General features: G+C 35.1%; 1 protein-coding gene across 19 annotated transcripts in view; it reads right to left on the bottom strand.

Moving 5' to 3' along the window:
• The window catches only part of LOC134793832 (alaserpin-like), a 48,656-nt gene extending 25,275 nt beyond the window's left edge, over positions 1-23,381 (bottom strand). For 12 of the 19 annotated variants that reach the window (XM_063765539.1, XM_063765540.1, XM_063765537.1 and 9 more), the window contains exons 1-8: positions 23,262-23,381; positions 14,711-14,799; positions 13,416-13,559; positions 12,873-13,076; positions 12,274-12,372; positions 11,880-12,020; positions 11,379-11,588; positions 10,993-11,137 (exon numbers count right to left, since the gene is read on the bottom strand). In XM_063765539.1, the coding sequence (XP_063621609.1) occupies positions 10,993-11,137; positions 11,379-11,588; positions 11,880-12,020; positions 12,274-12,372; positions 12,873-13,076; positions 13,416-13,559; positions 14,711-14,799; positions 23,262-23,280 (1,051 nt within the window). In that variant the 5' untranslated portion in view covers positions 23,281-23,381. Of the gene's footprint in view, positions 1-4,624; positions 4,747-5,534; positions 5,654-6,054; positions 6,314-7,520; positions 7,655-8,227; positions 8,380-10,992; positions 11,138-11,378; positions 11,589-11,879; positions 12,021-12,273; positions 12,373-12,872; positions 13,077-13,415; positions 13,560-14,710; positions 14,800-23,261 lie in introns of those variants that run through there. The other 7 variants (XM_063765552.1, XM_063765549.1, XM_063765544.1 and 4 more) reach the window with 5 other exon arrangements.
• Positions 23,382-24,628: the final 1,247 nt, after the last annotated feature.

Here is a 24,628-nt window from a genome sequence, read left to right as displayed (position 1 = left end):
CTAGTGTGCAGTATTGCAATGAGACTTTCCGCGACGACATTCTTTACTTTGAAAGTATTCGATCTATTGTACGCCAGGAAATTGAAGAATCATTTAATGAACGTCTAATAGATAAAATTTGCAAGAGGGTGTCAGATGAATTAATCCCGACACTTATTAATAAGATTACTGCCGTACTACACAACAATGTTACAGGACTAAGTGAGCACAATGCTCCCATTGCAACTGCCGGTCCCGTCGCTACATCTGCCCCTACCTACACCTCCACCCCTGCTGCTCCCGTCGCTACATCTGCCCCTACCTACACCTCCACCCCTGCTGCTCCCGTCGCTACATCTGCACCTGCCTACACCTCCACCCCTGCTGCTCCCGTCGCTACATCTGCACCTGCCTACACCTCCACCCCTGCTGCTCCCGTCGCCGCTTCTGCTACCACCACCGCAACTACCAATACTTATCCATCCTACGCCGCTGCCGCCGCCGCTGTAACCACCACCACAGCACCAGCTTCTCCTATCCTACTACCAGTCCAGCCCGTTATTCGCTCCAGTCCCAAGGCAAGAACAAACAACGATTCCAAACCTAACAAAAACAAAGACAATCAAGTGTCTACTACTCCTGCCGCACCGCTTAAGGTACCACCATCAACATCTCGCGAAACAAATCCAACCCAAAATGGCCTATCAGAAATTAACGACCATAGAAAGTCACTAAAGGGAATCACACGGGGCTGTGCTACCACTTGCATTTCTCAACTCCAAGCGTCTGAATGGATGAGACAAATTCACCTATATTATGTGAAGTTGGGAACCCCCGATGATGTAGTTAAAAATCATTTAAAAGTTATTACAGGTTATGATTGTGACACATTTAAAGTTGAATGTCTTAAATCCCGCGGTCAATATGCTTCATTTAAGCTTACTGTGCCATCGAGTCTGTTAGATAGAATTATGATCCCTGATAACTGGCCAAAAGACGTATGTGTCAAACCTTGGAATCAGCCCTTTCGACAAAATTACGCAGACAAAAACAATACATAACAAAAACCGCTTTACTAGAATACAAATAATATACCAAAATGTTAGGGGACTACGTAGCCGAACCTCGCTCTTTTATAGAAATGCCCTCGCAAGTGCCTGTGACATATTTGCGCTCACTGAAACATTTCTAACTAGCTCGATACAAGATGCTGAGCTCTTCCCGTCGAACTACACCGTGTTCCGTAAGGATAGAGCAGGCGACGCGGGATGGGGAGGAGTTCTACTAGCAGTGAAAGATATTTACAAACCTCAGTTAGTAATGCAAATTGATGGCTTGACACCAGACATGGAGATATTATTTGTTATACTTCATATTAAAAATAATAAAATTCTTATATGTGTAGCATACCTACCGCCAAATTATAATAGAGATCAGTATCTTCGCGTACTAACGTGTATTGAGAATGCAATTTGTACATTTTCTACCATAAAATCAATTATTATTGGCGATTTCAACCTCTCCTCATGCACAAAAACTGTAGTTGACCAATTTAACTGTTTCACCGAATTTTGCAAACTTAGGCAATTAAACAAAATTTGTAACGAATATGGAGGCATTTTGGATTTAGTTTTAACTAGTCTCAGTGACGTGTGCGTGGGTAGCGATGTCGAGCCGTTGATACCAATAGATCCATATCACCCACCTTTAGGAGTGACTGTCACCCTGCCAAGAGGACAGACAAGACGGACCACATTATCTTCACCGTCACGTAGTGTTGAACATAGTGATGCTCCGACCGGATGGAATTTTTTTAAAGCTGATTTCCCTGCCTTGTATACAGAACTAGAGTCTATTGACTGGTCTGATGTTCTTAATTCAAATAACATTGATTCTGCGGTAGACGTTTTTTACAAAAAACTCTACGGCGTTTTCAATGTTACTGTGCCCAAACGTTTACCCAAAACTAAAGTATATACATATCCATCGTGGTACACACCGGAAATCAAAAAATATATCGAACTAAAATACTATCACTTAAAGAAATTTAAATCATTAGGCCTACAATTTAACCTCGAAATGTTTAAATACTACAGGTCTCTCGTAAAGGAGTTAATTAACAAATCTTATAAAAAATATCTTCATGATATTGAATGTAATATAAGTAAAAACCCTCAAGAATTTTGGAAATATGTAAAAAGTAAACAACAGAATAGAAACATAATATCTGAATACATATATAAAGGTAAAACAGTCGTTGATCAAGAAGCAGTCGATGCTTTTGCGTCCTTCTTCAGCTCCGTATTCCAGCCTGAAGCTCCGCAACTAGATCCCAAAAAAGCGGAACTGGAGGCTGGTAACAACAATGAATCTATGATTGCTATCCCAACTATCAGTATTTCAGAAATCAGAGCCGCTATTCGGAAACTCAAACCTAAGTCGTCAGCTGGGCCTGATGGTATACCCCCGTTTCTAGTCAAGGACTGTGTATGCTTGTTAGAACACTCGTTACTTCACATATACAATCTATCACTCAAGCTGGGCGTATATCCATCCCAATGGAAGGTCTCAAGAGTGACCCCAATTCCTAAGATAAGTAAGTCCTCCGATATCACAAACTTCAGGCCCATTGCTGTATTGTCCGTGTTTGGAAAAGTGTTTGAGACCATTCTAAACCACTGCTTACTTAATCAGATAAATCGTAAATTAGTAGATTGTCAACATGGATTCCGCGCTTCTCGATCCACTACTACCAACCACATTTGCTTCTTTGATAGCGTTTTGCGCCAAATGGATACTGCACGACAAGTTGATGTTGTTTATTTCGACTTCAAGAAAGCTTTCGACTTAGTTGACAACGATACTCTCCTATGCAAACTGTCAGCCTTAGGTTTCACCCCTCAACTTCTTGTTTTCTTCTCTGACTACCTCAGGAATCGCACACAATATGTCCAATTAAATTCTTACCAATCTGAAAGGTATTACACTCGTTCCGGGGTTAGTCAAGGTAGCACTCTGGGGCCTACTCTTTTCTTAATCATGGTCAATGATCTGCCAAGTAATATATCAGGCGTGGAATCACTATTTTATGCGGATGATCTTAAAATAATTCAACCGGTCGTAAATCCATCCGACTGTACGGTACTCCAACAAACAATCAACATGGTTGACAGCTGGAGTAAAACAAACCGCTTGTACCTAAATGAATCTAAGTGCAAAGTAATAAGTTTTAGCCGGTCTGTAGATTATATCCTCCAGACATATACTCTTACTAACATTCCCATTGACCGAGTAACAGAAATAAAGGATCTAGGGTTAACACTCGACACTAAGCTAAACATGCACTCACACATTATAAATATTTGCAAAAGTGCCTACAAAATTTTAGGGTTCATTATTAGAACGACTTCTGAATTTCGTGACCCTAAAATCGCAATAATTATTTATAATGCCTATGTTCGCAGCAAGCTTGAGTACAATTCTATCGCATGGGACCCTCGGGAAGCAAAATATACCATAATGGTCGAGCGCGTCCAACGTAAATTTGCTAGACATCTTTACAAAAGGTATTACGGATACTACCCATACTTATTTCCGTCATCCTTTGTATTGGGAATGGTAGGGTTAGAGTCTCTCGAGCTAAGGCGTAAGCAAACGCTTGCCTTACACTATTGTCTGCTTTTAAGAAATCGTATTGACAACCCATCCGTTCTGGAGCGTATGCGTATTTTTACCCCAGACAACTACATAGCTGCAGTAGGGCGTAGCGCACGTAGAGCCAGAAACCTTTTTGCATATCCAAATGTTCGCACCTATCACGGTTCAAACGCACCCACGTACCGAGCAATAGAATTACTAAATAACTTCATAGCTACAGTCCAAAACGCAGACATATTCGCAGACAAGTGGCCGTCCCTACAACGTAGTATCAGGATTTTTTTAAACTCTACCTATGTTATTTAATATCAGATTCTTTTTTTTATCTCTATGTAACTTAGTAATACATAATATGTATGTTCAATTATAAAGATAAGTGTGTAATACAATAAGTGTACCTACTAATTTTATGATACTGACTGATACTGACAACATATATGTACCTAATTAACAGTATAAGTGCCTTGGCTTGAGCTGTAAACTTATACATAGTGTTTGAATAAAGAATAAAGAATAAAGAATAAAGAATAAAGAACCAATAAATTATTAGTTTTTTTTCATGTTGTGATTCTGTCCCAATGGCATGATACTCGTAAGCACTTGCAGATCACGTGCCTACGGATGTGCAAAGTTGCGGAAGGTTTCCAAAAAGTTCAAAAAATTCTCGGAAATTACAGGAAACATAGGGATCTCTCATTTTGGAAATGGAAAATTTCAGTTCCCACACAAAAATATCAGAACCAGAAATTTTACCATGTGGAAATGTCGCAATTTTGGAAAGATTCCGACGACACATTAGGTAGTGATGACAGGGCTATAACCGCAAAAACCGAAGTTCCCGAATTGCGGGTATCTTTGTCACTCTGCCTCAATGGGGGTAAAACAGAAAGATGCCCGCAATTTGCGAACTTCGGTTTTCGCGGTAGGCCCCTAGGACTCCGATGCCAGCGGGCATGCATTAATTTTTTTCCAGTATGTAATTGTGTACTTAGGACTGGAAGGAGCCGTTGAATAACGTGCTGGAGCCGGCGTTAAGGAAGAACAAGAACGGTCGGTCTGCCATAAACAAGTATGTTTCCGGTATCATCATTATTCTATCTACGGTGAACACTGTAATAAATTTATATAAAAGCCTTCAACATCTCAAACAAATTTCCATAAGGTCTCATTTAGACGATGCGAGTTTCACTACAATGCGGGTTTTGATCGGTCGGTTGAATTTGACGTAACCGACAATCCGCAATGTAACTAAAATCGCATGCGAGTTCGCGCGCCGTCTAAATCAGCCTTAATTTTCAAATAAGAACAAAGTTGCATTTGTTTTGTTTTGTTAGATTTTAAAACTATACGGATTCATTAATGATAGAAGGGTTTTTCATTGTTTTTCTGATCCTAAATGACCAATTTTACGTGTATTCTGATCCACTAGAATTCACTAGATGAAATTACACAAATAAATTTATTCTCATAGTATGCTCAATCAGGTTGTTGTAGGTAGTAGATGATGATATACACACACACACACACACAGAGAGAGAGAGAGACAAATATACATTACATCCCAATGACATGATACGCGTACTTTTATACCAATGATATTTTAGGGTCATTCTCTGAGAATATGTCTACGGCTGTGTGACTTGTGTGTACTCTTTTCATGCAATATTTTGTATGGGTCGCGGCCATTAGACCTCATACATATTTTTTGAGAATGACCTTTTAAAGGGCCCACAGATTACCAGTTCGCCGGACGATATTAGCCTGTCAGTTGTCCGGAGTTGTCAAATTTTGCGTTACTGACAGGCTGATATCGTCCGGCGAACTGGTAATCAGTGGGCCCCCTTAGATACTTTCGTGCCCTTCATTCGTGCATGCATTCTGTGTCAGTAAATTTGTACTTAGGACTGGAAGAGGCCGCTGAATAAAGTGCTGGAACCGACGTTAAGAACGAATACGAACGGCCGGTCTGCCGTAAAAAAGAATTCCTGTACCGCCATCGCGTAACTTATTCCGAATTCTGTAATACAAGATACATATATTTTCTTTATTTTAGTTAAGTCAAGTCACGGTTGTTTAGTATTTATTTGCAGTTTTCATATAATAAATTGTTTAAAATCTATTTGACTTGATTTTGGCAAATAAAGTTTTAAAAAGTACTATTTCGTACCTATTACTGCTAAATTAATTTAAGAGGGCACCTAAAATATTTCACAATTTTTTTATTTCATATTTATTATTGTCTATTGCCTCAATCAATTTGTTTTGTGTAAAAGCGTTTTTACTGTTCATTTTCATTTTTTAATGCCAGTTATAGAAAAGTGTGCTAAACCATACATCATTGTTATTATAACATTAAAAATCTTCTATAATTAAATTAGTTTTTAGTTAGAGGATCAAAAATGAAAGAAAATCTCAATATAGTTCACAAAACATTGTAATAAAATTATAAAATTAGGCCAGTACAATCATAACGAATTACTTATAATTGAGGTAGTATAAAATTATCATGCATTATACTTATATCAATGCTAACTAAATAAGTTAATTCAATTAATATAAACTCCGTTGAAAAGCTCGTTAGAAAGACTGTATAAAGAGAAGAAGAAAGGATGGTCTGCGTTAAACTCTTTTGGTTCAACGTAGTAGAATTTGCCTGATCGGGTTACTTCTTGGAATGCTGAAAGGAGAAAAAGTTTTTTTTACCAATATGGATATTATTATCACACTTGGTTAATTTTGGTAAAAAATAAATTACGGGAGGTATAAAAAGAAAATAATATGGAAGTAGAAAAAAAATCCTTTCACCAAAAAAATATATATATATTATGAGATGACGAACAACCACAAAAAAGTATAACTGTAGAAGGAAAGCCAATAGAATATGTGGACAACTATGTATACTTAGGAAAAATTATTTCGTTTGACCCCAATAGCAACATAAACGAGGTGGACAGGAGGATAAACATAGCCTGGAGAAAATAATGGTCACATAAAGACATCCTAAAAGGAAATTATAGCCTCAATATATAAAAAATATAGTTATGGATTCCTGCATCCACCTCAGTTTAACCTACGGATGCCAGACATGGGTCTTCACCGAAATAAAAATTATTAAAATTTAAGAAAAAAAATTATCCTGCCAACATTCAATGGAAAGAGAGGCTGATGCTGGCGGCTACCTCGCTCAACGTATCAGCATTGCGATACAGCGAGGAAATGCCGCCAGCATCCCTGGCACAATGCCTCAAGGGCTTATTTTAGATTTAAGCTAGTTATTTATTTCTTTTACTAATACCACTGTATATATCTTATTTGTAAATAAATGTATTTTCCTATTGAAAGAAGCCTATTGAAACTAAGAAGAATAAACAAAGTAAGAAAGTTTAGTTTAAGACAAAAATTGAGGTGGGCTGGACATTTGGCTAGATACAAAGTGGTGGACTATTCAAGGAAAGGCCCACTGGAAAGACCAAATGGAAAGGCCCACTAGGCAAACGAAACTCAGGAAAACAAAGAAAAATATGGGATGACAACATCATAGCAGTCGCAGGAAAGACTTGGGAGAATAATGCTACAGACAAAGAGAAATGGAAAAAGATGGAGGAGGCTTTTACCCTTAAGGGTTAAGGGATCACACATCGTGAAAATATAACAAAAAAATAGTCAATTTTAGAACGGATGTTCGAGAAATAAAGCTTATATAATAATAATAATGTGATATTTCATTGAAATAGAGTCATTTTTTGAGAATATGTCAACGGTTGTGTGTACTCTTTTCATACAATATTTTGAATTGGTCGTGGCAATTAGATCTCATACATATTTTTTTAATATGACCTTTAAGATACATTCGTGCCCGTCATTCGTGCATGCATTCTGTGTCAATATATAATTTGTACTTAGGACTGGAAGAGGCCGCTGAATAAAGTGCTGGAACCGACGTTAAGGACGAATACGAACGACCGGTCTGCCGTAAAAAAGTATTCCTGTACCGCCATCGCGTAAAATATTCCGAATTCTGTAATACAAGATACATAGGAAAACAACTTTTTGGTGACAACATATTTTCTTTATTTTAGTCAAGTCAAGTCAAGTCACGGTTGTTTATTATTTATTTGCAGTTTTCATTATAATTTCTACCAGCCCATAAATTGTTTATAAATTATTTGAGTTGATTTTGACAAATAAAGTTTTAAAATGTACTATTTCGTGCCTATATTTTACTTATTACTGCTAAATTAATTTAAGAGGGCACAAAAAAGTATTTGACCATTTTTTTATTTCTATAAATAATATTTATTATTGTCTATTGCATTAAATTTGTTTCCTGTAAAAGCGTTACTTTATTTTTTCATGCCAGATGCCAGATACTGGTAAAATGTGCTCAACCATACAACATTTTTTTTATAGCATAAGAAATTTTCAATAATTAATTTAGTTTTTAGTTAGAGGATCAAAAATGAAAGAAAATCTCAATATGTTTCATAAAACATTGTAATAAAATTATAAAATTAGGCAGGTACAGTCATAACGAATTACTTATAACTTATAATTGAGGTAGTATAAAATTATCATGTATACTTATATTAACGCTAAAAATATATAAGCTAATTCAATTAATATAAGCTCCGTTGAAAAGCTCGTTAGAGTTACTGTTTAAAAAGAAGAGGAAAGGATGGTCTGCGTTAAACTCTTTTGGTTCAACGTAGTAGAATTTGCCTGATCGGCTTACGACTTGGAATGCTGAAAGGAGAAAAAGAAAATGTTTTTATCAAAATGCATATATAGTGGGTCAAGCAAATCTTGTCAGTAGCAATGTAAAGCATACTAAAGCGGGGCAACACTCAAAGAGCAGTATTGCGCTAAGAAAAGCAGCAATGTACATTGAACCAAAACATTTTGTTTCTGCGCGCCCTACGTACTGCAATTCAAATTGTCACTCGCGGTTTATTGAAATTTTTTGATCTTAATCAAAATGATTAACAAATTTGAAGATCTCAAAATAAAATTAGAAGTGGACTATCCCGTTAAACAAGAATGTGTGAATAAAATCACTGTTTTCGCAGGTAGATGTCCTACTGGATTTTAATATTTTATTAGATTTCTCAGTTGGCACTGTATAAGGCATTGTAGGCACCTTAGCTTTGCTTAAGGTCATGCACAATCTTATTTAATATATTGGTATTTAATGTTGACAGCAGAAATATTTCTAGAAATAGAAACGATTCAGAATGTAAACAAACAAGATTATGACTGTCATTGACGATCCACATTCCACAGATAAAACACAGATGACACGCGATTTTCGAATTATTCGAACACAGTGTTGGTAACCCGAGATTTTTCAAATTTGCCGCCGTTTGCTACTGACAAGATTTGCTTGACCCACTATAATAATCACACTTGGTTAATTTTGAAAAAAAAAAAAAGATATTTAGGGAGGTTTGAAAAATAATAATATTGAAGTATAGAAAAAACACGTTCTTACGGCAAAAAAAGAAAAATATTTTTTACGAATATAATTTAAGTACCTATTAGTAATCTGATTTACGATGCGACTGATGCGACTCCTATTTCAAGTATAATAAGATGATACATAATTTAAGTAAAATGTTTAATGAACTGCATTACTTTAAAATCAATGTTATTAAAATTAATAAAACAAATTAAGGTTTGTTTAATTTTTACCAAGAGAAAATTTGTAGGACACTAGTAGTCATAACTATGTATGCAAGCTAATTATTATATTTAATTATGCAAATACAATTTTACATTGTTATCGGTGTAATAAAGAAATGATTAGCTATTTTGCATGATTTGTTGGCTTTAAAAAAGTATTAGTTACCTATTTATTTATCTGTTAATAATTACTTTATTTTATTACATTTTTTTTTATTGTATTTTGAATTAAATGAATAACTACGTGTTAATCGTTATTATTAACGCGTTTGGTAGTTTATTTTTATTAAACAAAATTAATTATCAGTTTTATGGGATTGATATAATAAATGATGGAAAAATATGTAAGGAAATTATCAAAATCAAAATAGAGTTAGAATAGTGTTATTTTAAGCGTCAAACTTCAAAATTATGACGAATAAATAACACTTGCACTGCGTGTGCTATCAAAATCGTTGTAGATTTATTTTGATCTAACTCTATTGTAATATTTCACTGAAACATAAAACTATTATATTTATAGCTTTGAATCGGACTAGTTTTGTAAGAACAAAGTTGTATAAGTTGAATTATCGAGAAGATGGATTTGCATTTGTAGTGGTTGTATGCTGATAGTACAAGAAAATAGAAAATTCAAATATAGAATGCCTGTAAACAAACAATACTACTACATATGCAATTCCACGCTCTCGATGATTCAACTATATAGGTAGTTATTTAATTAGTTACATGACATCGCCCGTTATTTTGGTTTAAAAACCAGTTTAGGTATGAATATTGATATAATCGCTCACACACTGATTGATGCGCACGAAATGCACAGCGAGTCATGTCAAGGTCGTATCATAACAATAACAAAACTTTAACAAATTGTAAAGTCGTACAGTTATACTTAGAAACTCTAGCAATATACTTGCACTGGCACAGTGTAAACCCTTCTCATAATCTTGATCTCGCTTAGGTAATATTAGTTGTATAATCTTTACAAAACAAACACAAAAATGTAGGAATTGTCGATACGTTAATAACAAAAAAATCTAGACACACACACACATACACATACACCCGACACTCGTCGACGTATTAAAAACTTAAAAACTATGTAGTTTTCAAGCAGGGTGCAAATTCTGTATAAAACACATCTAATTGAGGTAAAATTCTTGACTTGATGTATAAAGATCGACAAGAATTTTGTCTTAATTTTATGGTGCTTTAAAACGTAACGAGATTAAGTCTACTAAACGACGAGTCGTTGATATGTAAGGATAAATAGAAGAAATACTCCGTTGTCAAAGAGAAGTCCCAACACAACTGGCTGCGAATCTCAGTAGGTACCTATAACCAGTTTCTTTTTTCATACAAGGAAATATCGCAATGACCAGTCGTGCTCTGACAAAAAACTAAATAACATCTAAGATTTCCCTGTGCTAGAATCCAAATACGAAGAAATCCCGTAATAAAAAAAAATATCCACCAAATCCACAAAACAACACACACGCACACACTACGAGTATAAAATATCGCTATAAATATATATAGTAATTTGCCTGAAAAACGGACAAATAGTTTGTTTCACTAAAAAAAGCAAAAACAGAACGCGTGTGATTCACCAAGACTTTTACAATGTATGTACATATTAGATAACGAGTATCAGATGTCATAAATTAGAAAACTTACCATTAGCTGCAGCTGCCTCGGCGCCCTCCTCGTTGACTTCGATGAAAGCCTTCTGGATGGCATCACTGACGTACAGACCGCTCTCGTTCTTCAAGAGATTGTCCAGCTTGGCTTTTGAGGGGTCGAAAAGGCTGGTAATGCCAATCTGAAATAATAAGATAAAAATAAATAAACATATATACCTATAGAATAATTAACAATCCTATCAAAATCAAAACCAAAAATGTTAAATCTAGACATTTTTATACCTTCATAACGAAAGAAAAGTGGTCTCATACCATTGTCAAAAATAAAAGGTGATCAAAATGTAGATCACTTCACAAGAATTGGCGTTACATTCGTATTTGATACAAAGCGTGGAGCATGAATGATTGAAAGATAATTACCTTTGACAGAACTTTTTTCAGGTCGATAGTAGTTTCAATCTTGAACTTAGGGAGGTACACGTTGACTTCTACTTCGCGCATCTCAGCCACAGCCTTGTCCAAGGCAGTCGGGTCCTTCAGTTTCTCCTGCAAAGCTGCCAGACCGTCGATTTCGTTAGGGAGGACGATAAGGAAAGATGCCTCCTTTCCTTCATATGGCAGTTCCAAGAGCTAAAAGCAAAATAAAGGGGTTTAAAACGCAGCAAAATTCAATTAAGGTCTGGTCCATTAAAATTTAATGTTATCGCTAAATCACGGCCAGTTACACCTCTTATATGGGAGCTATGTAAAGGAACTATATAAAAAAAATGTTCTTCAAGGTCATGATTAGCTGGCCTAACTCGAGCCCAAATCGTCTCCAACTGCTGCGTATAAAAATAGGAGTTTATAACAGGGGGAAGCATTTAGGATGCAGCGTATAAAATAAATAAAATGAAAGATATATTTAAAGATATCAGTTACCTTAGCATCGAGCTCTTTACTCTCGGCATATTTGAAGTCGTCTTTCTTGTACATCGTCGGCACTTTCACTGTCTTGTCTTTAGTTACATGGAAATCACGATCAGTAGTGATTTTACTATCGAATTTCTTTTCCCATGAACCCTGTAAGATTAATAAAATATATAAAGTAATTTTAAAGTTTTTTAGTGGTGTGCCTAGAAGTCGCCAGACATCAAGTTAGCCATCATAAACAAAATTATCGGATATAGTCTGCTAATTCAGTCACCAAGACTAAACAAGTGAGACAAAAAAATTAGCGTGGAACGTTGACTTTCCTTATTTTTTAATATTGTGGATTTTATAGTGACGATTACAAGAATGCAGTATTACTATTATTGAAAAACGTGTTATTTACCTTGAAGTACAAAGCGTTGACGAGGACGGCACGAGTGTCCGCTCCCAGGGAGTTCGGGTCGACCAAGTCCTTGATTTTGTGGTTCGTTTGATCCTCCACCTGAACAAAGACAAATCTAATTGAAAAAGTAAAAAAGAGACGATTGACGAAAATAACCCAGTTGGAACTAATATTTTACATTAAACGTCTTTATGTAAATGTACGCTTTCAGAGCAATCCCTGATCATCACATTGGATTTTTTATGATTGTTCAAAAGTAATTTATCATATCACTGAGCGATAGTGTCCAAGTGGTAAGGCGTGTAGCTTCCAATCTGGATGTCGTGGGTTCGAACCCCAACTCAAACGAATGTGTTTCTTAGAACATAACGTATTTACTTATTTAATTTGATATATAATTACCAGGTCATCAATTATAGAAAACATCATTAAGAAACCAGACTAATTTCAATCAGCCCTTCTTCGACCTGATCGAAAGGTAGCTCCTATCGTAGGAACCAGCACGTGGGCTAAATTCTAACGATTTGACCCTGGGCTCCTGTAAGATGCAACTGGGATAGCTTAATGGTGAAGAAAAAGATTACATCGCCCATTCTTACCCATGAGTTGATTTCCTGAGCAGCAGGCACATTTTTCGTAAAGTCAATATTCTTGAATTCCGAACCGAAGACGCTCTTTGAGAGGGCTGCAAAGTCTTCCTTCACTTCAGCATTTGGGGGAATGTATATTTTGTTGGCTTGCTTCAGTGTTACTCCTTTTACTGCTCGGAGTTGAGCGGTCACCTTGGGGAACACTTCTTTGGTCTGAAAATAAAATAAATGTGTAGTAGCATCCTTGGAATTTAAAGAGGTCGAAGTGAACTATGTAATATTATGATGCTCATATTTTATGACAAGCGTTAACTCGCATTTGATCGAGCGTAATATATGAATGGCCTTGATCGGACGCTCATCGGCCCGCTGCCCGCTTGCGTCGAGTCAGCGGTATAAGAAAGGAATGAATTTCCAAATGAATATTCGATGCGTAGCAAGCGCAAAGAATTATAAAATAATTCACAGTGCCATAGTGCAAACCAAGAGCAAATGGAATCCTCATATATTCCTCGGTAAGTCGGTTGTAAAGTAAAATATGAGAGTAGTTACCACATTGTCGTTGGGAAGGCCGATGGCCTTGAGGAGCTGGTCATGGGACTCGCCGACGGAGGCCATGGCGAGTTGAGCCAGCGGCTGCATGACAGAGAACGCGGACATCACCACGCTCTTGCCAGCCTGCTCTTTTACCACCTCCTGCAGAAAGAACGGTTGCTTATATTAGGTCCTTACCTATGAAATTGGCGTTTTTGTTCATAGATATAAGTCTGATCCTAGTTTTTTTTTTTTTTACAAAAGTACATACACAATTACAATAAAACTACAGTGCACTCAATAAACAACGATTTTACATACAATTAATTGTTATTTTTTATTGTTAAGTGTTCAGAATTAAGCCATGAAAATAGGTCTTTTCATGTGCTGTCGGTTCGAGTATTAAAATTACTTATATTTTTCTAATGGTACCAATTTTCAAGAAATGGAGATATTGAAAACATACCTTAAAGGTGTCAAAAATTACTGGAAAAATTTTGTTTGGTTTGAATTAGCCATCAAAAAAATATCCGCTAAATTAATTGTATGGAAATTCGTGTTTCGTTGAAATTCTCCGAACAAAACGCCAATTTCATAGGTAATGACCTAATATTTAGAGAAGGCGTAAAGCCAGGAAATTAGAAGGGAACACAAGATATGGCCATCGTACGGGTTTTAAGGTTTTTCCTCAATAACTGAAGGTATACTTCTGTTTCATATTTGCTCCTCACGTCCCTCGGCTATATTATAGGCATTTTATACTTGAATTATACTGCTCTGTTATTCAGGGTAACGATATACAAATTAAATTGTCTGGAAGAGATCGCTTTTTAGCGATAAGACCGCATGTTGTTTACCTCTGCTTGTATTTCTGTTTTCTTTTGTATTGTCTTCTTTTATTGAGGTGTGCAATAAAGAGTATTTGTATTGTATTTTATTGTAAAATTAAATGAAAATTAGATAGGTTTTGTGTGAATTTCCTCATGTTATTTGCCTTTGAATAAACATGTAAAAATTCAATATAAAAACCACAATTTTGTATTATCTCCCTCTTAAACAGTGTATCTTTCTCATGAATTGCCATTCTTAAAAATGTTTAAGTACTTATCTGAAGATATTTCAATTGGTTGGCTCAGTCAACCACGTCTTTGTATCAATATCTAATAGTGACAGTTGCCTTTGAATCTTCGCCCTTTATATAACCATCTCGCCGCGTTTTCATAAATAAATTGCTTATTCCTGTGTTTACCTCTACCTCCTACACCCACACTCTTTACAGTTTAATGACTATATATAATTCTTTAAGCACTCACCGAGAACATGTTGGCGGTAAAAACGTTGTTTCCATCGTTGAGGATCTTCTCCTCACCACTGGCTGAAGCCATGGCCACGGCGGCTGCAACTGCAAAAGGAAGGTAAAGTCATAAACAAATAACACATAAATTAATATACTCGTCAGACAGTACTTCCTATCGTGTGAAGGTCACACATCAATCACGCTTAGGAATGTACTGAAGATATACCTACTGAAACAATTTTTGTTCCATTGAAACCTTCTCTGTATAACGAACTACCTAGTACCTACTTCTTTCCTTTATTACTCTTGTGCTAAACTTTGTCCTCAGGAGTAGGAGTGATCAATTTAGTCTAACGTCTGGAGTAATCTTTATATGACCCAGTTGATACTGCAGGCTTGTAAAGTGAGTCAAAGAAACTCTGAGACAATTGTAGAAAGAGAATGCCTTCACTACAAAGAAGCTTACAAATATGACACAGTCCTGGTGACCAACTCATTTATAGCTCGGGCATTATCAATATTAAATACAAGAATTTTCAACACTTAAAACAAAAATGTTACAAAGTGATTCTTATCACTGTTTCACCGTACATAATTTTTAATGGCATAGCAATATGATACATGCATAGACTGACTGGCCACTTGACAATATGCAGGATCAGAGGTAGGTAGTTAAAAGTAAGGATTTGGCTGATTTCGATGACTTGATATTTGCAATATGCAAAACGGAGGACAAAATAAACTACTTACATATAATTAAATACAATATTTTTGATAAAGAAGCACAAACAACAATTAAAGAAGAATCACAATGTCACATGTGAGTAGAGGTTAAAAAACAGGCGGTCTTATCGCTAAAGTGCAATTTTTTTAAGACAACCTATGGATAGAGATAAGAAAACTACTAAGGTACCTATAATATATTGCGCTGTCATCAGAGACCTGAGACACATAGTTTTTTGTTTGTTAACATTTTAAGAATATTTAAGTTTCATAATTTATGAAATGAAAACTGTTTGCACTAGTTTGCAAGAATGTGGCAATAACAAACGTTTAATTGACCATTTAGACCATAAGAAAATGGATTAATAATATTTATAACGACAAGATGACTCGATTGATTTACGATTTCCCTAAGCTACATTTAAAAAACCACAAATCGCCTTCAAAAATGCATAAACATTACAAGGTACTAAAACAATACTACCTACGCAATAACCCAGTAACGCGAAGTATTGGTTCCGCTGTTTACGACCACTTCGATTTCAACGTTCGGTTTTACCAATGACATGTTTTAAAGTTATGTCGCTTAAGTAATGTGCAGTTTTATTTTATTTTGAATGACGCTGTTGTTTATAATATAACAATGTGCAAGTCTTTGTAATCGTCTGGCGAGGAAACATTAAATCGAACACTGCTTATTGTATTATGCGCGGTTAAGTTAAGAACTAAAATAAACTAAATTGTTGATTGTGAAAATGTTTATTGCAAGGTGGATAAAATATTTAAAGACGTCTCACCTACAGCGAGCTGTAAAATTTCATGGACATATTATAAATGAACATATTCATAAAATGTCCATGAATTTAGCGGAAGGCTGTATCAAACCTTAGTGCTGAATTTGATCTGATTGGCAAAATACCTTCGCTATCTCTTATAGAGATATGTTTATCTTTGTACCTTTCAGGAAAATTCAAATGAAAGTTATTTACTACTACATCTGATACTGATCTTATTTACTACTATTAGGTACCTATTAATTATTGAATTTTATTTGAGTCAAAACATTTCCCTATCTTAAACAATATACTGAAGGTACAGAAAAAGTCAGTTGTGTGCAGTTAGGTACATCTGAACACGTCCTCTAACGCCCTGACAATAGAGGCGTGTTCAGATATTTGTGAGCGCCTTGGCCGCTCCGATATATCTGATGGCGACTGTACATGGTTATTAGCACGCAAAATAGGCGTGATACATAATGTGAGGTGGACAAAGGCTTACACAATGGAATAGTCTTGACATTCAATTTCTGAGCAGAATCGATAACCACGGTTAATGATTTCCATTACCTGCATTATTGACGGTTTGACAATGAATCGTAAATGTGGAAAAATATCAACCACCTCCGACAATCGTAAATGCATTAACCTAGTCTTAGTTTATTACATTATTGATGTTCTAAAGGTCTTAACAATAATATATGCATATAAAATCATAAGTACAAAAGTAGGTTACTTAATAAAAATACTGTGGTCAAACGACTAAAACTAGTTAAAGAATATAATGATATTAATGATTATGTAGATGATTAAAATGTTAAATTAAATATGTAATGGTACTAGATCTTCTCTGGCACACTGGTTTCTAAAAACAAGTTTTTAATAGTTTTATCTTTTTATAAAATGGATTTTTAATATGTGGTTCATAAAGTAGGTACACTAGGCAGAATTCAGAAGATCAATTACAATTTTCTGGACAGTAGGTAACTATATAAAATGTTCTTATTGAATAAATTAGTCAGGACGAGGCTATTTGCTACTTAAAATTGGTATATGTCGGGTAAAACCGAATGCGTCATTCTTTGATAAATTACTGGGGTCCGATTCAGATTTAACAAAACTTGCTATGGTTTTGATCATGACGATCGTCTTGGTGATTGGCGTGCATTTCACAAACGGTTTTCACTTCGTTTCGCATGCACTAATCAGTGTGAGCTACCTTTAAAGGGGCCCACTGATTCCCAGTTCGTCGGCCGATATTAGCCTGTCAGGTAAACGCACAATTTGACAGCTCCGAACAACTGACAGGCTGATATCATCCGGCGAACTGGTAATCAGTGGGCTCCGTAAGGTCCTATCAAAACAAGATCAAAACCGTAAACAAATTGTTAAATCTGAATGAATTAAAATCCATAGCACATATACGTTACATGAGCAAATGCAACAGCAGGATAACATGAACAATAAGCTTGGTTATTGGTTATTAGGAAGGTTAGAAGAAGGTTAGAAAAACAAGTTAAAATTATGAATTAAAATATAGGTATATACTCGTATTATATTACTGTCGACGTGAGGAATACTCGCATTTGCAGGCGCCAGTGTTAAATTTAAACGGACGACCATGGGCGTAATTCAGTTACCACAAAATTTGTATGGCCCTGTACAACGCACGTCGACGTCTTTGTTAGATAATATCTAAACCTTTTTTAATGCTAATACAACTATCCTACGATTATATCACTTAGTTTCCATAGCAACCAGCCGGTAAAAAAAGATAAACAAGAACTAAATTAGCATCACGCTCTTCGAAATAATAATTGCTTCGCGTCTTAAATTCCAACCAACCAGAAATAAACTCAAAACCAATACAAACAAAGTCTCAATTGCTTTACCAAGTTGACTTAACAAGTCAAAGAAGCGAAATAAAAACGTATTTTAAATATAAATAGAGTCTTGTTTGCAATGTCGTTGACACTTGAAGTGACCAGACGAGCAAAACTTGTTAGCCAGTGTCAAGGGTAGATCGTAAGTGATAGGCAAATTGAAGAATGTTTTGTTTAGCCTGCATGGAATACCGACTAACATAGAAATGTATTCGCCATGTCGTAATGACATTTAGAGACATATCGACACGAGAAAAAGATTTCGAAACATACCCATTATTATTATAAAAAGGTCGATGAACTTTGTTTACAAAAGGCTTAAATAGAAAATTGAAGTAGATATTTGGTACCACATCCCATCCCATCTCATCCCACTTGCGATATGACTATGATATCTGTGTAAAATAGGTTTAAGTACCTACATTTTATCTACTAGGTTAAATACGTGTTTGGGGATTTAAACGTCTTAAAATCATGTTTCAAAGAGTAACTCGGGAGAAAGTAACCATGGCAACGAGTAAAATTAGTTGATTCGCCCTTATAATGGGGGTTTTTAACAAGAATGATATAGACGGAGTCGCGGGCAGATGCTAGTCATTACTTCCTAAACGATGACATGTGTAAGCATGTCGCACTTAACTCCCGTTTTCCTAACGATGTAAAATGTTTATCAAACAAATAGGCAGGGAATCCCAGACCATAATAGCGTGCTTAGGCGCGCTGATTGTATATAGATACAATGACATCACCACATTCAGTATGCTTATGCTCGTAAGATGTCCAGATTTAAAAAATAATAAGAGTATTGAAACTACTAATGGATATACGCTCTATTTGTACATTGAATAGGACAGATATCGAGCAATGAGTGATCTTATGAGCTGTTTGTTGAAAAGTTAAAAACCTATTTAATTGATTAAGGAATTATTTACGGTTAGGGAATTCTACAGTAAATTAAACATTAAATGATTTTTCATAAACATTGACATTCGTAATTAAATGAGTTTTAATAAGTCGAGATTTTATTTGAATACCCTCTCATGTGCCGTATTGATTTAGATATTCATCATAGCGACAGAAATATGAAATTTCTCACTATTTCTTTGTGTCTTTGTAAGAACAAAGAAGCGACGACGCTGTTTGAATTAAAGTGAGGAAAAAGGAAATACAATACTTTTTGTAACGCCACTTATCTAATTCGTTACATATGTTCTTAGAACAAACCCAGGCAAACGGGGATCCCTTTAGTACTAACAATTGTTGAAATGGTTTAAGTATATCACGAACGGGCAGGATTTACGTTATTCAAGTACAGTCGCCATCAGATATATCAGAGCGGCCAGGGTGCTCACAAATATCTGAACAAGCCTCTATTGCCAAGGCGTTAGAGTGTGTGTTCAGATATTTTAGAGCAATTGCCAAGGCGTTAGAGTATGTGTTCAGATATTTTAGAGCACTCCGACAGCTCCGATATATCTGATGGCGACTGTACAGCTGCATGACTGTTACGATATTACTGCTGCGGCGTCAATGCATGTACAGATCTGCAGATACATCTGTTAATCTTGTCAAAAACGAGTCACGTTCGCTGCCGCAATACTTTTGCGATTATGACGTTAATTCCGTCACTCATTCACTATCAAGGAAATTGACAGTGTGTCCTGGGTCAGTCAATAAAACGTTTAACGCATTTAATTTCACCAAACACGATGTAGGTATTATGGTAGTTGGGTAAATTCTTTTCGTTGTCTTTCTGACCACTATGTCACGCTTGTATTTTTGTCTTTTATCAAATAAATAAAAAGTCTGGTGCTACTGCATATCTTTCTAGCTGTAGATAACTAAAAACGAAATTTCAGCCCGTCCGAAAAGCTCCACTCCGTCACATGTTTTGGGGACAAAAAACAAGACAACGAAAATAATTTTGACCCAGTTATATTCCTTTCCATATAGAGCAATCTATCAAGCACGTAATTATAACCTATTATTAGAACGTGGTATAAATAAAAGTTCTTATAGCAAACTGTACTACTATTATTCCTTGTAATGTAAGTGTGTGTTATGTGAGTACACTTTATTGTACGAAAAGAAAGGAGTATAATGGTTACATCATATATTATAAAACATAAATGTGTAGTACAAAGGCAAACTTATCCCTAAGAAGGATTCCTGTCTGACGGAGCAGAAAACAACAAGAAATTGTTGATCCACCCAGCTGCAGTTGACATTCGAACGTCACCTTTACTGTATTCTACGTAAATCTTAATTGCTTTCAGTACATTCACGGTTCTCAAATCGATTTTGAGGTATAAGACCGACCTTGTAGTACCTTCACATAGCATTTGTGCGATAAGAGATTCATTTAGGCGTAACATGACTGTTCCTACATCGTGCCTAATAATAAATTTGATTAGTATTTAATTGATTATTTTCGTGTTTTAATGGGTGTATCGAATTAGGGAGGTATTCTTTGCAAAGCATTAAAACGATTTGGTTGTTGTTATGTGATGTAGATAAAACCTGCCAAGGGCGAATCAGACTAATGGCCGTATTCAAACAATGCTTCTAAGAGATCACTACGGTATGAAAACTGTGACGATATGTCAGCTGTCAGTGTCAAAAGTGACATTTTTTCAAAAATGTCACTTACAGATGACCAGAATTCGACGACCGGTTTGGCCTAGTGGGTAGACTGTGAAGCCGATGGTCCTGGGTTCGAATCCCGGTAAGGGCATTTATTTGTGTGATGAACACAGATATTTGTTCCTGAGTCATGGGTGTTTTTTATGTATTTAAGTATTTATAAATATGTATATATGTATTTATATATCGTTGTCTAAGTACCCACAACACAAACCTTATTGAGCTTACTGTGGGACTTAGTCAATTTGTGTAATAATGTCCTGTAATATCGTACCAAAGTCACCTCTTAGAAGCATTGTTAGTATTTAAAATCCGATAATCCCGGGGTAGGAATATATTTATATAGGAAAGGCTCCCTATATTCTTCAAAAATAGATAAGAAAGTTCATACCTACTATTTTGACTTGTTTCCTCGTGTTGGCTGGCAGGACGTTTAAGTGATGATTTAAAATGGGATGTTTATTAAATAAATAGCATTCATTTGTATTCGATTTCTAATGGTTTACAGCTAGTATTTTTCTCGCTATTGTTAAAAAATATTTATTTATTCGGTAGCAGGGGTTTGTTTAACCCCAGGGTAAAGAGTGCTTTGAACGCTCATGGGTCCACTTTATGAACCAATGGCCACGCCCGTATCTTAATTTTTGAATATTTTGTTTCTTCGGGTAGGTCGAAATCAATATTAAACAGCAAATGTGCCCCCCCATGAAAGAAAAAACTATTAAAATATTTAGTTGTACCTCCCTAATAAACATCTAATTGTCACTCTCCAAGGATCTTAATAAATCAACTAATTAAAATAGATTTTAAGATGCCTATAACAATATTTTTAAAACCGGAACGCAAGTACTACGAACGCTAATAGTATACTTGCAAATAATTATTTCGCGCTAATTACATTTATTTTAATGATTCAAGTATTTAGCTACAGATGTAGTGCATAATTGTTTTACATCGTATTTTTTCCGAATTTACGATAGGTAACATTTTATAGGTACCTACCTACAATGGTATTAAAAAAACCCATAGCTACTAAATTATATGCAGATTTTTCGCGTACTTTGTGAAAAGAGTATGTATAATAGGAGCAATGGAAACATTTAAAGTCCTAATTAACATCATCTACTATTCACATAATAGATAAATATCGACCGTATTTACCGTCTTTAAATAAACTTATCTTTATTTAAAGTAGGTACTTAGGTAATGTTAGGTCACACGTGTTATCTACCCACGAAAATATTACTAGAATCCATTGGCCATACCACGTTTTAAAATGAAACACATTCAACACACACACAAGGGTCGTACAATAAGTTCTTGTTAGGTTAAGAGACACGGGCGAAAAACACACATTTGTTGTCTAAAAATTATACTAACGCGAAGTAGTCTACAAGACGATAAGATCACTTACAAACATGATTTGGGGACAAGCTTGAAATATAATATTGTTTGTAGTAGGTAGTTATAGAAAAAACTTACACAGATGGGTCAAAATTATTTTCGTTGTTTTATTTCTGACCACTCTGTCACGCCTCTATTTTTGTCTTTTATATTTGTTGTCTTAAAATTATACTAACGCGAAGTAGTCTACAAGACGATAAGATCACTTACAAACATGATTTGGGGACAAGCTTGAAATATAATATTGTTTGTAGTAGGTAGTTATAGAAAAACCTTACACAGATGGGTCAAAATTATTTTCGTTGTTTTATTTCTGACCACTCTGTCACGCCTCTATTTTTGTCTTTTATATTTGTTGTCTTAAAATTATACTAACTCGAAGTAGTCTACAAGACGATAAGATCACTTACAAACATGATTTGGGGACAAGCTTGAAATATAATATTGTTTGTAGTAGGTAGTTATAGAAAAAACTTACACAGATGGGTCAAAATTATTTTCGTTGTTTTATTTCTGACCACTCCGTCACGCTTCTATTATGTCTTTTATAAAGTAAATAAAAAAGTTGAGTGGTATTGCATGTCTTTCTCCCTGTAGATTATAATTATTTGAGAAAAATTAAAAACAAAATTTCACCCTATACAAAAAGCTCCACTCCGTCACATTTTTTGGGGACAAAAAGCAAGACAAAAAAAGAATTTTTACCCAGGTATCTAACTTTTTGCTGTCCGGAAAATGCATAGACCTGTTGCTGTAATCATGTTTATTTTATTCTGGCATTTTAATCTTAGTTCAACCAAATGTATAAAAAAGTAGGTATGCCTTAAAAAAGAAACCGTTGATTTAAATGTGTTTAAATGTGTTATACTAAAATAAAAATATGATGACATCCTAATTGGAGAAGCGTTGCGGGTCAAGAAGATAGTTTATAAAAACAGATTGATTTATTTAAACGAATAATGAATACCTATGTGTATAATCTATCACGTTTATAAATTATTGAAGCTACAAAAGCCGGTAAGACAATAAAGTTATCCACATAGACAATATTATTATAGCATTTACAAAACACATTTCCTACTATATCACACATCATACCTTTAAACATATAATTAAAATAAACAAAAAAAAAACTTACAGAATATAAGAGTATTCATGTTGCTATCCAGTGTTGCTTGTGCGCCCACCGAACATAAACTAAACCGGTCGGCCAATACAATTCTTATATGAAGCTCACCTTCTGACCAAGTGACCACTACAACCGTCGAAACCAAAAGGGCACAAACTCGAACTATTTCACTAGGACTTACTACCTTTTTCTACCACTCGCTTAAGCGTACAAACATCATAATATCAGCTACTGCACTGTGTATTAATTAACTTATGAACCCGTAAATTGTCTTGGAGTTCCCCATATGGTCGTGTTTTGTTTTGAATCATATCATACTTTCTAATGGTCTAGTTTATGAGGAAAATGGTTTTAAACTTGACGATTAGCAATGTGATAATTACGCGTATTTGAATAACGAATACACGGAATAAAAATAGAATTTTGGTTATTTCAGTTTTGTGGGCTAAACTATATTATAATGGCGTTATTCATAAACGCATTGCAAGCCTGAATTAGCTATGACTCGTTTGTTTATAATTTTGACTTATGTATTTATAAGAAAGGGATAAAACATAATAATTTAACTAATTCAGACTCGTTAAGTTTTATGAATAACCGGGTAACACATTTACAAATGAGAGTATTTATTTAATAGTTACCTATTATCAAAGAGAATACTGTGTATAGAGGGTTATTGTCATAGTAAGTTTTGTAGTATATTAGTAGTATTTGGTATGGTATTTTATTTTCCCACAATTCGGGTAAAATGCATCCAAGTAAGTCGTCTCAGATGTATGCGGCAGACATATCAAGCCTATATCATATCAAAAATAAACTTTTGAATTTGGCAGTTCCTAATAGTCATCCTGGTATCTTTGCCTTCTATATTCAGTTAAAAAGAGTAAGACAGTGAATAATAATTGGATGTTTAAGTAAATAAATCATTATCTTATGTAATTTTGGACACAAGTGAACACTCTATTAATTTAAGTTACGTCATACTCGTAGGATGAGCAGTTAATCTTGGCCTCATATTATCGGTTTTTCAATAAAAAATATTGTCTTGTTCTTTGAAGACAATACAACGTCAATAAGAACACAATGTATAGGTAATATTGACGAGGGAAAAACTTTAAAAATATAATTTACTCGGAATAGATCACTGATGTGTTTTCAATTCAAGGAATAACGGGTTTCAGGAAGAACACTATCGTTTGATTATTATCAGTGAATACACATTGTTTTAATAACTAAAAAAACCGGGCAAGTGCGAGTCGGACTCGCGCACGAAGGGTTCCGTACCATAATGCAAAAAAAAAAACAAAATAAAAGCAAAAAAAAAACGGTCACCCATCCAAATACTGACCACTCCCGACGTTGCTTAACTTTGGTCA

Source organism: Cydia splendana, chromosome 9 (genome assembly GCF_910591565.1).
Source record: "Cydia splendana chromosome 9, ilCydSple1.2, whole genome shotgun sequence".
NCBI lineage: Eukaryota > Metazoa > Arthropoda > Insecta > Lepidoptera > Tortricidae > Cydia > Cydia splendana.
The sequence above is the reverse complement of the archived record's forward strand: the minus strand, read 5'-3'. Positions and strand labels throughout refer to the sequence as shown.